Source organism: Calidris pugnax, unplaced genomic scaffold, assembly GCF_001431845.1.
Source record: "Calidris pugnax isolate Ruff unplaced genomic scaffold, ASM143184v1 scaffold144, whole genome shotgun sequence".
In the NCBI taxonomy this organism is placed as follows: domain Eukaryota; kingdom Metazoa; phylum Chordata; class Aves; order Charadriiformes; family Scolopacidae; genus Calidris; species Calidris pugnax.
The window spans coordinates 3,982,335-3,994,914 of record NW_015090911.1 but is presented as its reverse complement, the minus strand read 5'-3'; the positions used below and the strand labels follow the sequence as shown (position 1 = coordinate 3,994,914).

At 34.7% G+C, this 12,580-nt stretch overlaps 1 protein-coding gene across 1 annotated transcript in view; it reads left to right on the top strand.

Moving 5' to 3' along the window:
- The window catches only part of RIT2 (Ras-like without CAAX 2), a 188,152-nt gene that overhangs the window by 49,028 nt on the left and 126,544 nt on the right, over nucleotides 1–12,580 (top strand). The window contains exon 2 of the mRNA XM_014949364.1: nucleotides 5,049–5,105. Within this exon, the coding sequence (XP_014804850.1) occupies nucleotides 5,049–5,105 (57 nt within the window). The remainder of the gene's footprint in view (nucleotides 1–5,048; nucleotides 5,106–12,580) is intronic.

Genomic DNA, 12,580 nt, shown 5'->3' with positions numbered 1-12,580 from the left:
GTGGGTGTGAAATGATCAGAAAGTCCAGAACTGTTCAAACAAGTATTTCAGTGATTAAATAGTAGTAATAAAATGTTTTTCTAGTTGCTGAAATAGTCTAACTTTGATATTGTAACATTTTTATATATTTAGTTATAGACAAACGTATATAACTGAAATAACAAGCATGCTCAACATGCCCTGGCATTTTTTTTGGAAAGTTGTTTAATTCTACAGATTGATAGAAGCAAGGGTGTCTCTTAAAATTTTAGCATATCTATCACTTTTTCTCTTCTGTGACAGTCTCTTCCTATGGTGCACATTTTGTTAACAATGATCTACTGTTCTGTTTTCAGACTGCATAGCTTCTTTGCCACCTTTACTATATTATATTATTTTTATATACATATACATATCCTGAGTCCATCTTCTGTGCTGGCATCTTCGAAATCTCAATGTTCACAAAAGCATAAGTTAAAGATCCACTGGAATATTGGATCAAAACTTAAGTGAATCAACCTTAAGGAGCCACAGATCTCTGAGTTGCAACTACTGTGATAATTTTTTTAGGCTGTATAAATGTAGAATTTTGTGATGAGGTTGAAGATTCTTTTGGAAACAGATCCATATCTGATCATACACAGCACCCAGAAAAATAGGGATATCTGGAAGTTCTTGGGTGAATGAAGAGGCATAGGAAGCTCAGGATGAGACATTCACATCAGGGATACTATTATCCTAAAGAATATTGTGTAAGCTTGCGACATACTCTCTGGCCTTGAAAAATAGTTATAGGACTACTTTCAAAGTTGCCAGTACAAGTCAAATTTGGAACAAATTGGAAGGACAGTGGGATTCTGCTCTACCTGCTCCCACAACTGCATGGGTACTGAAGTATTTTCCTGTTGTCTAGTGGGCCACCACATAAAAAGTTGATACCTTCTTTATGTGGAAATTCATATTGCTGCACTGATCAAAAAGATGTTTTAGAAAGAATAATATAACCTCAGCCTGTTTCTAAGCATGGCATTTCCTACTGGGAGGTAAATAAAATATTATTAGGAGAGACTAGGAATTATATGGAAAGTAGCAGACAGGACTAAGTTTATTATTAATGGAAAAAAATTATATTTCATTGCCAGCATAGGTATTATGCATACCTTTCCAGATAGTTAATGAGCATTGGGTAAGCATAATTGGAAGCAACTAAATTTAAATGCAGGATCTGAACTGCTTTTTTATTCTGAAAACAAATGAGAACTTTAAATCTAACATACGCATGCATACCAGGCTTACATTTATTCAGCAGAGGCAATCTGCACTTGCTTAACCACAGATGGATATAAAGAAGATACTATTCATCTGAAACAATGATCCTTTTCCTCATCATAGCTGCCATGTGATGTACATGTCCCATTTAAGTGGAATGATCTTCACTCTGTTATAAAAGATTCATTAAAATTTTTCAGGCAACTTGCAATTAAAAATGTTTCACAATATACCTTATGGATTAAAAGTTTTTTTGGTTTGATTTGGTTTTTCATCATTTTTTAACTGAGTCTGCTTTTACATGCATGCATATTTTTTCTAATATCAGCCTTATATATTTATTCTGATTTTTAATATCCTGATTTAAAACCACATTTTGATACAGTGCTTTGTGTGTGGTATAAATCAGAGTTAAACACCTCTAATTTATACATTTGTAAAAATTTGAAGCAGTTTTATTTGGATTTACACATGAAAATGGTCACAAAAATATCTGATGATCGCTTGGTTTAGGTAGGTGTGTTAATTTATATGGAAAAAAAAATTATAATGGATAAGAAAAAAGGAGAAACCAAGAAGAATATTTTCATAAAGCAGCATGGAATATCCATACCACTTTTGTATTAATTTTCAAAATTATTTTGCTCTCAAAAATTACTCTTGATCTGATGTTAGTATCAGAGAAGCCAGTGTATTCCAGCTGTCCTGTTGGGGATACCAGACAAAGCTAGTTGTAAGCGACTATCTAATTCCTGAGGCTCCATATGAGTTGTGTGGTTTCATGCCAGTGGTGATTGAGCCTTCTTATTCTCTGGAATGCATTCCATCAACTTCTGACCATGAATCAGAACTAATTTCTGCATGTCCAGCAGCCAAGACTGTGGAATATCGGGTAAGTCTGGACACGACTGTTGTTGTACATCAGACTTGAGGTTTTGATACTTCCTTTCCCTCCATCCTCATGGAGCTGGCTATTTAAAGCCAAAAACTAATTTTTCCTTTCCTTTATGGGAAGCAGTCTGTTATGCCTGCTTCAAAAATGCTTGCGGCACTAGTGTTCACTAGGATTTAATTAAAAACATTAATTGTTATTTTAAAGAACACACAGAGTAAGATGGTTGCAAATCTCAGCTCTTATACACCGTTTTCCTTATTTTACATTGTAATTCAGTGATTAAAAAGATCCAAGAATGTAGCTCAATTCCTTCTGTCTGAGAAAACAAACCCATGTAACCTGTTTTGGGACAGTAGCAGGGGAGTTAGACCAGATGATCTCTAGAGGTCCCTTCCAACTCTGACAATCCCATGATTCCGTGACTCCGTCATTCCAATGCAAAATGTGACAAGCACTAAAGAGGCCAAAGAATTCCTTATCCCTGGTCATTACTGGGAGCCTTTGACAAAGGGCTGTTGTGCAAGCAGTTTTGGGACAAAATGCGTTTAAAAGGAAGCTTTTATTCACCATTTGCCTAGCCAGCCGATTGTAAGATAATTTCATGTCATTATGCTGAGAGTTTCTCTCACCTTTCTCAAATTCTATACCTCCCCCAATTAATTTTGTATATAGTCAACTCAGCCCATATAGAGCTCTGGACTAGGATCAGGTATATAGAAGTCAGTGTTGTCAGTGTTGTTGCACTTGATATTACAAGACAGAAGTTGCTCTACTGATCTGTATCTAAAGCATTTTCTGCGACCTAGGTTCCTGTGAAGGTTCTGAAGATACATATTGACACACAGAGAGTGGTCTGGGGGACATAAATTCTACACATCCTAGTGGCTAATATTTTGCAGCTTACAACAGAAAATGAGTTCCAAATTATTTCCATCCTCTTACCTCCTGTGGATTCAATGAGGATGTAAACGATGTATTGATTTAGGATTGTCTCAGGAGAGAGGAAAAAATGTTTACCATGAGTTCTGGGTATCCTCTGAGAATTTTCATTTCAGTTGATTCAGCTTGATTTGGAGCAGGTATAGCTCCAAAAGGAAACAGAATGAGATCAGATACAGAATAGTATTTAGTAGCTTTTTTTTATTTCAAAAAAAAAAAAAAAAAAAGAGTTTGGCAAGAAAAAACCACAGGTAGTGAAACAAATTAAATTCATTTCTGTTACAGGCCCTCAGAAAGCTCAAAATGTGTAGGCTTAAACCATATGAACAGCATCTCTGGTAACTGTCTCTGCTTCCCAGAGAAAACTAGGCAGATCATATTAAACATCAATTTATTCTTCATAAGCCACTAATAGTTATCAGATGGAGGTGCCTAAAAATCTGTCATGATTAAAAAAACAGGTGTCCTGGAAATGAAAGTGTCCAAACATACACAGTACTTAAAAGAAATGCATCTAACAACAGATAATACAGAAGACATGAGTGTCACTGCACGTAGATTTATTCCTCCCATAATATGGATAGACCGAATGAGCTTTTTTAACACAGTTACCGTCTCTGAGTTACTATGAATTTATAATGCTGCTTCTAAACATTTATATTTGTCTACACTAAAGATGCAATGATTTATTAACATGGTAATAAATGTTTAATACTTCTTGTCTGTATCATTTTGTAAAACTATCTCCTTAACCTCCTCATTTTTGAAAGTATAAGAGGAAAAACACTAAACTAAAACAATGTTGCTTTAAATACGGGTGTGTTTATGTGCAGAACTTTTTAAATGTCACATTTCTTATTTATAACTTCTGATTTTGTAGGTAACTGAGATGTTCAAGACACAAGGCAGAATCTCATATTTGGTTTAATGTGTTGTGACTTATCACTCAGGTGGAATACTTTTTTTTAAACAAATGGTCATATAGCAACTATAGTGGAATTTTATATTTAAAAATATAAAAAATTAAAATAATGAAATTGGTTTAGAAATCAAGCAATATTTTAAAAATATCTTAGGTCTTATTTTTTCTCCCCTTCTGTTCAACTGTAATTCACATCTTTCACTTTTATAGGTCTTTTCTTCACATCTGTCAGTGTTAAGTATATTCTTTTACTTTTCAAATGAGCTGAGATTAAAACTGCTAAGGAAAGACATCAACGGATGGCGAACATTGAATACCCAAACCTACTTGCACAATTATTCAAAGTCTATGAACTTTAGATGGCATGTTGGAAACTTATGGTTGGACAGGATACGCATACTTCTGGCTTTCTATATAAATTGGAATTTCATTTCCAGAGCACCACCTGTTCCAAATGATGCAAAGCAATTTTCCTGAAGACTGATGAAACTTTCTTAACATTTCCAAAAGCAGATAATATTCAGCCATAAAACAGTGTGTTCAGAAGAAACCAAGGTCTAGGTGGTTAACAGAAGCATTTGTCTGCCACATGAAATTTAATGAGATAGGTACTCTTGAAATGCACCAGAAATCAAATCAGGTACTGCAGTTAGTGGCATTTTGTAACATCATGAAAAAGTTTATGTATGAGCCTTGTAAATTAGATTTTATCTTTTATTCATGGCAAATTTTATCTGTAGACAATATCAGGTTAACAGTATTTACAAAGTGTTAAAAAGATGTAACATTTTAATACAGCAATTGATAAAACACAGATAAAAAAGAAAGAAATGAAGACAAATAAAGAAGCTTAATTCAAATTTTTTCCAGCTATCCATTCTTTGATTGCCACTGTAATGCCAAAGCTTTCTTGCAGCTGTAGACATGACCAACTTTTGAACAACTTTCTAAGTTAATACTTGGATGAGTGACTTCTGTACATGTTCTTTTCCCTGTTGTCATTTAAAGACAGTAATATCATTCTTTTTGATTTCTCCTCTCCAGCAATGACAATGCAGTTCATAAGCCATCGGTTCCCTGACTATCATGATCCAACTATAGGTGAGTAGAAACTATTGTCTTTAATTCCCTTTCAGTCTCTGCTTATTCAGTATTGTCATACAGCGAGAAGCTGCTCCTAGATAGCACTTAGACACGAGATTTCTCAACTTTAGATTCAAACTTAAGTTTGTGATGACAATGAAATTGTATCATGGTCATACCATAATTTTTTTTTCCTGAAATACTTAGTACAAAATCTGTCAACAACAAATTTGTAGCTTTGTGCTTTTTAACTATTAATGGCTTGTGCATTTATAACCACAGAAACAAAAAAATATCTTATGAGATAAAAAGCAATCTTTCAAAATACTAAAATAATGTAGAAGTTCCAGTTTGGAGTGTGTTTTTAAAGGTTTTGTTATTTTAGTACTCTTTCCTGCTTTTGAAATCTTAGTTGACCTTCTCTAGAAAAACCAAGTGGCTAGTGAATTTCATATACTGGAGTTGTGCGCTGGTATCACATACTCTGCTAAGCCCAGTGGACTTTCCTGAATTATAAACCTAAGTAATGATAAATATTCAGATATATCTGCAATACCCTGAAAGTCATCATCTTTAGATGCTGACCTTTGCATGATGATATGGCTGGAGTACCATGGAACAATGAGCTGGAAGAGAGATTTGGAATGAATTCTGGTTGACTGAACTGAATATCTGTTTCTAAAGCAGTTAATTCAAAATGGCTGTGGCAAAAATTGTGTCTCATTAAAACATTTGGAATGTTTCTCCTCTTTCTAAGTTGGGTATAAATTTGGAAGATATTTACAGGGTATAAACCCAAGTAATTTAATGCCTTGAACTGCCCTGGTTCCTATTGTGGTACTGGGTGTCATCTGCTTACATTCTGCTGGGTACCTGGTGGACATCAACTTGAGCATGAGCCAGCAGTGTGCCCTTGCAGCAAAGAAGGGTCATGGTATCCTGCACTACATTAGGAGAAGTGTTGGCAGGAGGTTGAGGGAGGTGATGCTTCCCCTCTGCTCAATACTGCTGAGGCCCCACCCAGAATACTGTGTCCAGTTCTGGGCTCCCCAGTATTGGAGAGCTTTGGCATAGGTTTCCCAGAGAGGTTGTAGAGTCTCCATCCTTGGAGATACTCAAAACTGTATAGACATAGTCCTGGGCAGACTGTTCTCGGAAGCCCTGCTAAGGCAGGCATTTAGGATAGGTGGCCTAAAGAGGTCCTTGACAGCCTCAAACATTCTATGACTCTATGACGTCAGGAAAGGTTGTCAAAAGATTAGGGGTTTTTTTCGTATTAATATGAATGAATGTAGTAAAAAATGTATGAAACACAGAGGTAGAAATCAACACAACTGAATGTTTATTCATTTAAGGGTTGCTTTATTAGTTAGTTAAACTTATACTGAAAAGCTCTTGCATTTTTACAGACTATCTATGTGAAATATTTCATTATAGTTAGGGGAAGATGGCAGAAGTTGGGCCTCATAGGTGGGAAGCACTAAAAATACTAGTATTTACATAGATTGATTTGGGGAAAAAAAAGGTTTTTTCCAATCTCTTCAGCCAAAACATTTTTTGCTCTCTTTTCAAATTTTATCTTTAAAATTTCAAATATTTCAAACTAAGGTTTAACTTCTATAAAATTACTGCATTGTTAAGTAGGGCAGCTAATGGCAGTATTTCTTTTGATTTGTTATTTCTATAGTTTTCCACATTTCCTGGGTATTAAGTCCTGGTAAATTGTGGTATTTTAATGATACCAAAAAAGACAAAAAAAAAGTATAAACTCTGCATGTCATTAGTAATTTTATAACCATTAAAAATATTACAAAATAAAAATGAGATGTGTCAACTCTAAAACTCTAAAGAAGGTAAAACTACTATGGAATTTCTACAAATTAATTTGTTACACTCAGGAAAAAAATAATCATTAGATCTAATTGGAAAAGAGGACCATTAGTAGTTACTGACACCATTTTATTATGTACATACACCCATCTTTATTATTAGCTATCCACCTGCCATCTGTATTTATCCATATATTGTATCTTGCCATAATCTTAACTTATTGGTCTCTAGACACTACCACAATATGAATAATAGATAATCATAAAGAGAAGGAAAGCTTATGATGCATTATAAGTACATACTGCAGGAATGCCTAGAGGACCTAATCAAGATGAAGGTCTCCTTGAGTAAGAGAGCTTCTGCTCTGTAAAACCAACACTCTAAATAGGAGAAGAAAGAGGGAGATAGAGAACAGAGAAATGAAATGTTGAATTCAAACTCACAAGGCTGGCTAGAAGCAGAACTGCAAGTATGACTCTGTGTTTTATCTGTTCAGCACTTTCGTCTCCCAGAACATGCTGAGAACATCCTAAGAAAGGCTCTAAAACATGTACTAAACTGTAGAGTATAATACTGGGCTAAGTACATACCTCTTGGATAAATATGTGGTATGACCCCTCAAAATTGGACATAAAACCAAAAAACAAATAGAAGGACTTATAGTAACACACAAATACATTAAAAATCTCAGTACATTGAAAAAGTATATACTATTAAGATTGCTATTCCTACTTTTGGGAATCTGTTTTCAAATCACATAATTCATCTCAGTTTTTTTTGTACATCCACTGGCAGGCATATTCTAACTATTTTCCATCAGTCTAATAAAATATTGCAGTTCTAGAGAATTTTCTGGACTGTCAGAAGAAAAGGTGATCCATAGTGTGCATATCCAGGACCAAGGGTGTGCTGATACCAGGAGCTACCAGAGGGGACGTTATTCCTTGAAGATTGCAAGGAGCGAGCCACAAATAGATGCTTTGTGTCACGAGGGAGTTAAGCATGTTGGGGCAGAAAAGTGCACAGTCTAGCTGGAGTTTTGTTTCTTAGAGAAACCCAGCAGCAAATGATGAGGACAGAAAGAAACAGGCCACATAACAAATGTACTTTCACTCTGGCAGACTGGCAACACAGAAAATTGAACACAGGTTTTTCAGCTATGTCTGAGATCACTGATCTCTCTGCATCTCAATAGTCTGGTTCTTTTGGTATAATGAATACCTTTTATGTCCTGGCCTATTTCTTCCTCCATAGAAGTACATCCGTGGGCAGTTGACTTTTGAAGGTTTTTTAGAAGATTTTTTTTCTTCTTCTTTATTTCATTTTATCTGTAAATTTATTTTATTTTATTTTATTTTATTTTTTATTTCTATTTTATTTTAATTTATTTTATTTATTTTATTTTATCTGTAAATTCGTAAGACTATGAGCTGTAAGAGGAGTCAAAAGATGAGCATGTATTTCTGTTTTATCTAGTCCAACAAGAAGCTACAATGAAAATTACTTACTGTTATTGACCAGAGAATACAGAGGAGTCATTTCACTTAAATATGCCATCAAATGTGCTTCCCCTTCCCATTCCTCCTTCCCTCCAACACACAGTTAGGAATTTATCCTAAACATTGTGTATTAATAATCATGTAGCTTTAAAATATCAGAGGCACTATTTTTCCCTCTTTTGTGACAGTCCCTAGGAATATGGACTTTCCCTGTCATTCCTTCTCATTGTGATTCAACACTATTTTACCAATGCATCAGTTTTCTATTTCTACAGTGACTCATCTCTAGCAATACATTAGAAATATACAAGTCAAATATAATGGTGCTTTGTACTTATATTTTTTTTTTCCGTTATCCACTGACATTTTTGAAATATTACAAAAGATCTCGATCACAGAAAGCTGATGCTACTGTGAGATGATGCAGAATTTTTGTTAAAAGGATATTTCAGTTGCTGCATTATGTGATACTTGTGCTCATAGATTTGTATATCATGCATACATAGATTTCAAATGTGCTAATTTTGATCCTAAAAAAGATATGTGAATAGACTTAGAATTATATACATGTTTTCTTAACTGTGTTTATAATTTACAGAAGGAATACCTATACTTTTGAAGAATTTACTGGATACTGTGATGGATAGTCTAACACTTTTTTTTAAGTCCAGGACTTTTAAAAAGACTAATATGGATTTATTTGAGGGAAGAGGCTGCTTTTTGTTCTGTGGTTTTTGGTTGATTTTTTTTTTTGTAAGTGGTGTATTTTTTTTCCAATAGGAATTCATTCAGAGCAGTCCTCTGTACAGTGTGGAGAAGACATATGGTGTCAAAATAAATAATGACAATAAATGGTCCCTTCTGATGTATGAAACTGTTTTTTATTTTAGTTGGATGTCTTAGTTTGAAAAAACAGATAAGGTCTTGATAAACTCAAATTGCAGACTATACAGATATAAATAAATGTATGTACACATAAATACACAAATAGATGTGTCAGTATTTGTTTAAAATATAAACATTGATTAAAAAATTAAATGATATCTGAAGTGCTAATTTTAATGCTGTCACTTTGAGTGTAATGAAATTTCAAGATAAAGTGGGAATAATGACTGAATTTGAGGGTTAAAACATTGCGGTTCTGAATTTTAAGACAGAAACATATTAATTTTGGAAGTAAATGGGGAGGAGAAGGACAAAATTCTTTTAGTAGTAGACCATACGTGGGTAAATTTCAGAGGTTAGCACTTCATGAAAATGAAATTATTTCAGTGCACGTTTAATATTTAATTGTAGTCAACAATGGGAACAATTTCCAAGCGGCAGTGGATGTGATCATTTTCTGGAACAAATGGATAAAAGCAATTTACACTCTGTACAGTCTTTGGCAATATCACAGAGAGTTAATGCAAGTAGAGTGGCAGGAAAGGAAGCATGACATAGTGTAGCAAACTGGACAGCCTCCAAGACGCTCATTAGCCATGTGACTAATCTTAAAATGAATGTATAATGCAAACGAGATGCGAAAGCAGCTTCCTGTTTTGGTGAGATATCACTGCATGAGATTGTGTCAAATGAGCAGTTGAGAGCATTAAGATTGTGTCAATGTCACACTTTAATTGAAATGGGTGTGGGATGGGAGGCACTTTAGCATTAAGCACATGAATTTCCATGAGGTTTCCTAATGAAGTAATGCATTCACCAATGCATCAAATAAACTACATTTAAACTCATCTTTAATAACATGGTGGAAATGCGTGGGTGAATTTCAGAAAAAAAGATAAAATGTGACTGGAAACGTTCTAAGTCTATACAATGTGTACCAAAAAATATCTGTGTGATAAATAATATTATGTCTGTTTTCCAAGTACAAAATTGAAAAAGAATTAAGGAAGGGAAATACAAACTCATTAGTAATGTCAGAACGAAAGAGGACAAAGAGGGGACACATCTACTAGATCAAGAGAAAGACATCTTCACACAAAAGTACTATTCAAATTCATTTTGAGGGTACAATAAGTTTCTAAGCTATTAGCTAAGATGTGTGTATGCGTGAATTCTATCCCTAATTTCATTCTCATTCTCATTTTTCTATAGAAGGTAAAATATTTGAATTGGACTGAACAAGCCACAACTGGATTTGAACAACAAAATTATTGTTTTTTAAAAATAAATATGATTGATAACTAAATAGTCACCACTGCCTTTCATTGATCTTTCTTCATACATTTAGTAGCCTTATCTGAGACTAGATAAACAACTCATATAAAATGATCTGGAACCAGTAGAATTTGTCTCCAAAGACTGTCTCCAAGGGTATTCAGACTGATTGTGTAGACATTGTTAAATTTCCTATGTTTGTATTCCATATTCATCATCATCAAAAATGATAAGATTATGTAAGAATATGGTTGCATGCATTTGAACCATAATCTTAAACTGGTGTTTTATCATTATTTTTCATTTTTCTATCTGTTGGTACTATCTGCCTCATACATCACATTAAGAGCTTAATACTCACTTTTGGTATAAAGCATTTTAATTCATGTACATGAAAAAGAGCAGAGATTATGTCTGCTATGTGAGAGCTAAACCTTACCTTCAGACACCTAAATTGAAATGTCTACACATGAGCTGTGTATCTAGGTTCCAGTTTTGTGGGATTCAAGGAGATACAGGAGTGGAGACTTAGGTCTTTCCTAACTTCAGAGCCATTTGAGATTCCCTACAGTATCCTCCTTGGGTTCAGATTCCTGATCCAGAATGCTGTGGATCTTCCACCAGTTTTGTATCATCATCAGCTGTCCCCCTGTGGATATCACACAGGACGTATGGGGCGTCAGAGTCCTTCTAGTCCAGTAAACAAAAGCCAAACAAGCTTCCTGAGACCATATCAATTAGCAAAGTCATGTGTAGAAAACTGAGTAGAATCTATACTTCCATTAAGTGTAAGGGAATTTTAGATGCCTACCTTGCATATAGACACATATTTTGTAGCTGTTTAAATGTACATTCTTGAATCTGAATTGCAGTGCCTTCCCTGACTGCTCATTGGAACAAGGACCTTCACAGATCCTGGTGATATCTCCTGCATTGTCCTGGTGGATGTCCTGCAGTGAAGGGAGGAAAACGCAGAGGGAGATCCACCATGCAGAATCCTTCTTAAGGTGGCAAAAGAAAGGAGAGCATTGGCATGTGTCTGGCAGTGTGGGTACTCCCACTGTAAGATTAAAAAAAGACAAACAACCATTAATAGAAAAGGAGGGAGTAGTATTGAGAAATTAAGAATATAAGAAGTGTCTAAACTATTAAGTTAGTTTAGATTTCAATGAGCCAACAAAATACCTTCTGCTTAATGTTGCTATTATATCCTGCCATGAAGGGGAATTATTTGAAGCCATAGAGAATGGACACTGGAAAATCACAGCAGATATTTCTTTCTGTAATGCAAACACTTTGATTAAAAAAAAATCCTTTTTCTTTCGGAAGGAATTTTTCAAAAGGTGATAATTTCCTTCTAAAGAGCAGATTAATGATAGTTCGATCATCTCTCAACGTTTCAGTCTGACCTATATCCTCTAACTTGGAAGCTTTTTCAGCTCAAGATGAGTTTTGATTCTTTGTCTCTTCCTCTGTTGAGAGCATCAGTATTTTGCTCACTAGTAAAACAGTCTAGCCACATCCTAAATATACCGTGTTACTCAGATTCATGATCTCTGTCTCTGCTGTTGACTTTTTTTCTTGTGGACTTTGCTTTGATAAGCCAATTATTCAGTCCTAAACAGTTTGCAGACTTCATGTAAGAAATAACCAGAGCAACCAATTACATTTCCCTGTCCATACTTAAGATGAATGGCATCTAAAATCCTGGAACCCACTTAATGTCTGCTACCGCTTTGTTACATTCATAGTTTCTTACAATTGCATCTCATCATGCAATTATTTGAGGGCTCTTTACACCCCTTGACAGCTCGCTGACATTTAGCATTTTCAGAGACTCAGGAAATGTGTGTAATCTAGAAATATTCACTTGCTAATGTCTCTGATATAAACAATAGCAGACCAGCAAATGCAGTCTATGTCTTTCTCTGGGTAGATGACACAGACAGCTGTTCCTACACTTCTCACTTTCTCCCTATCATTTCACTGAATACCTGCTCAAAG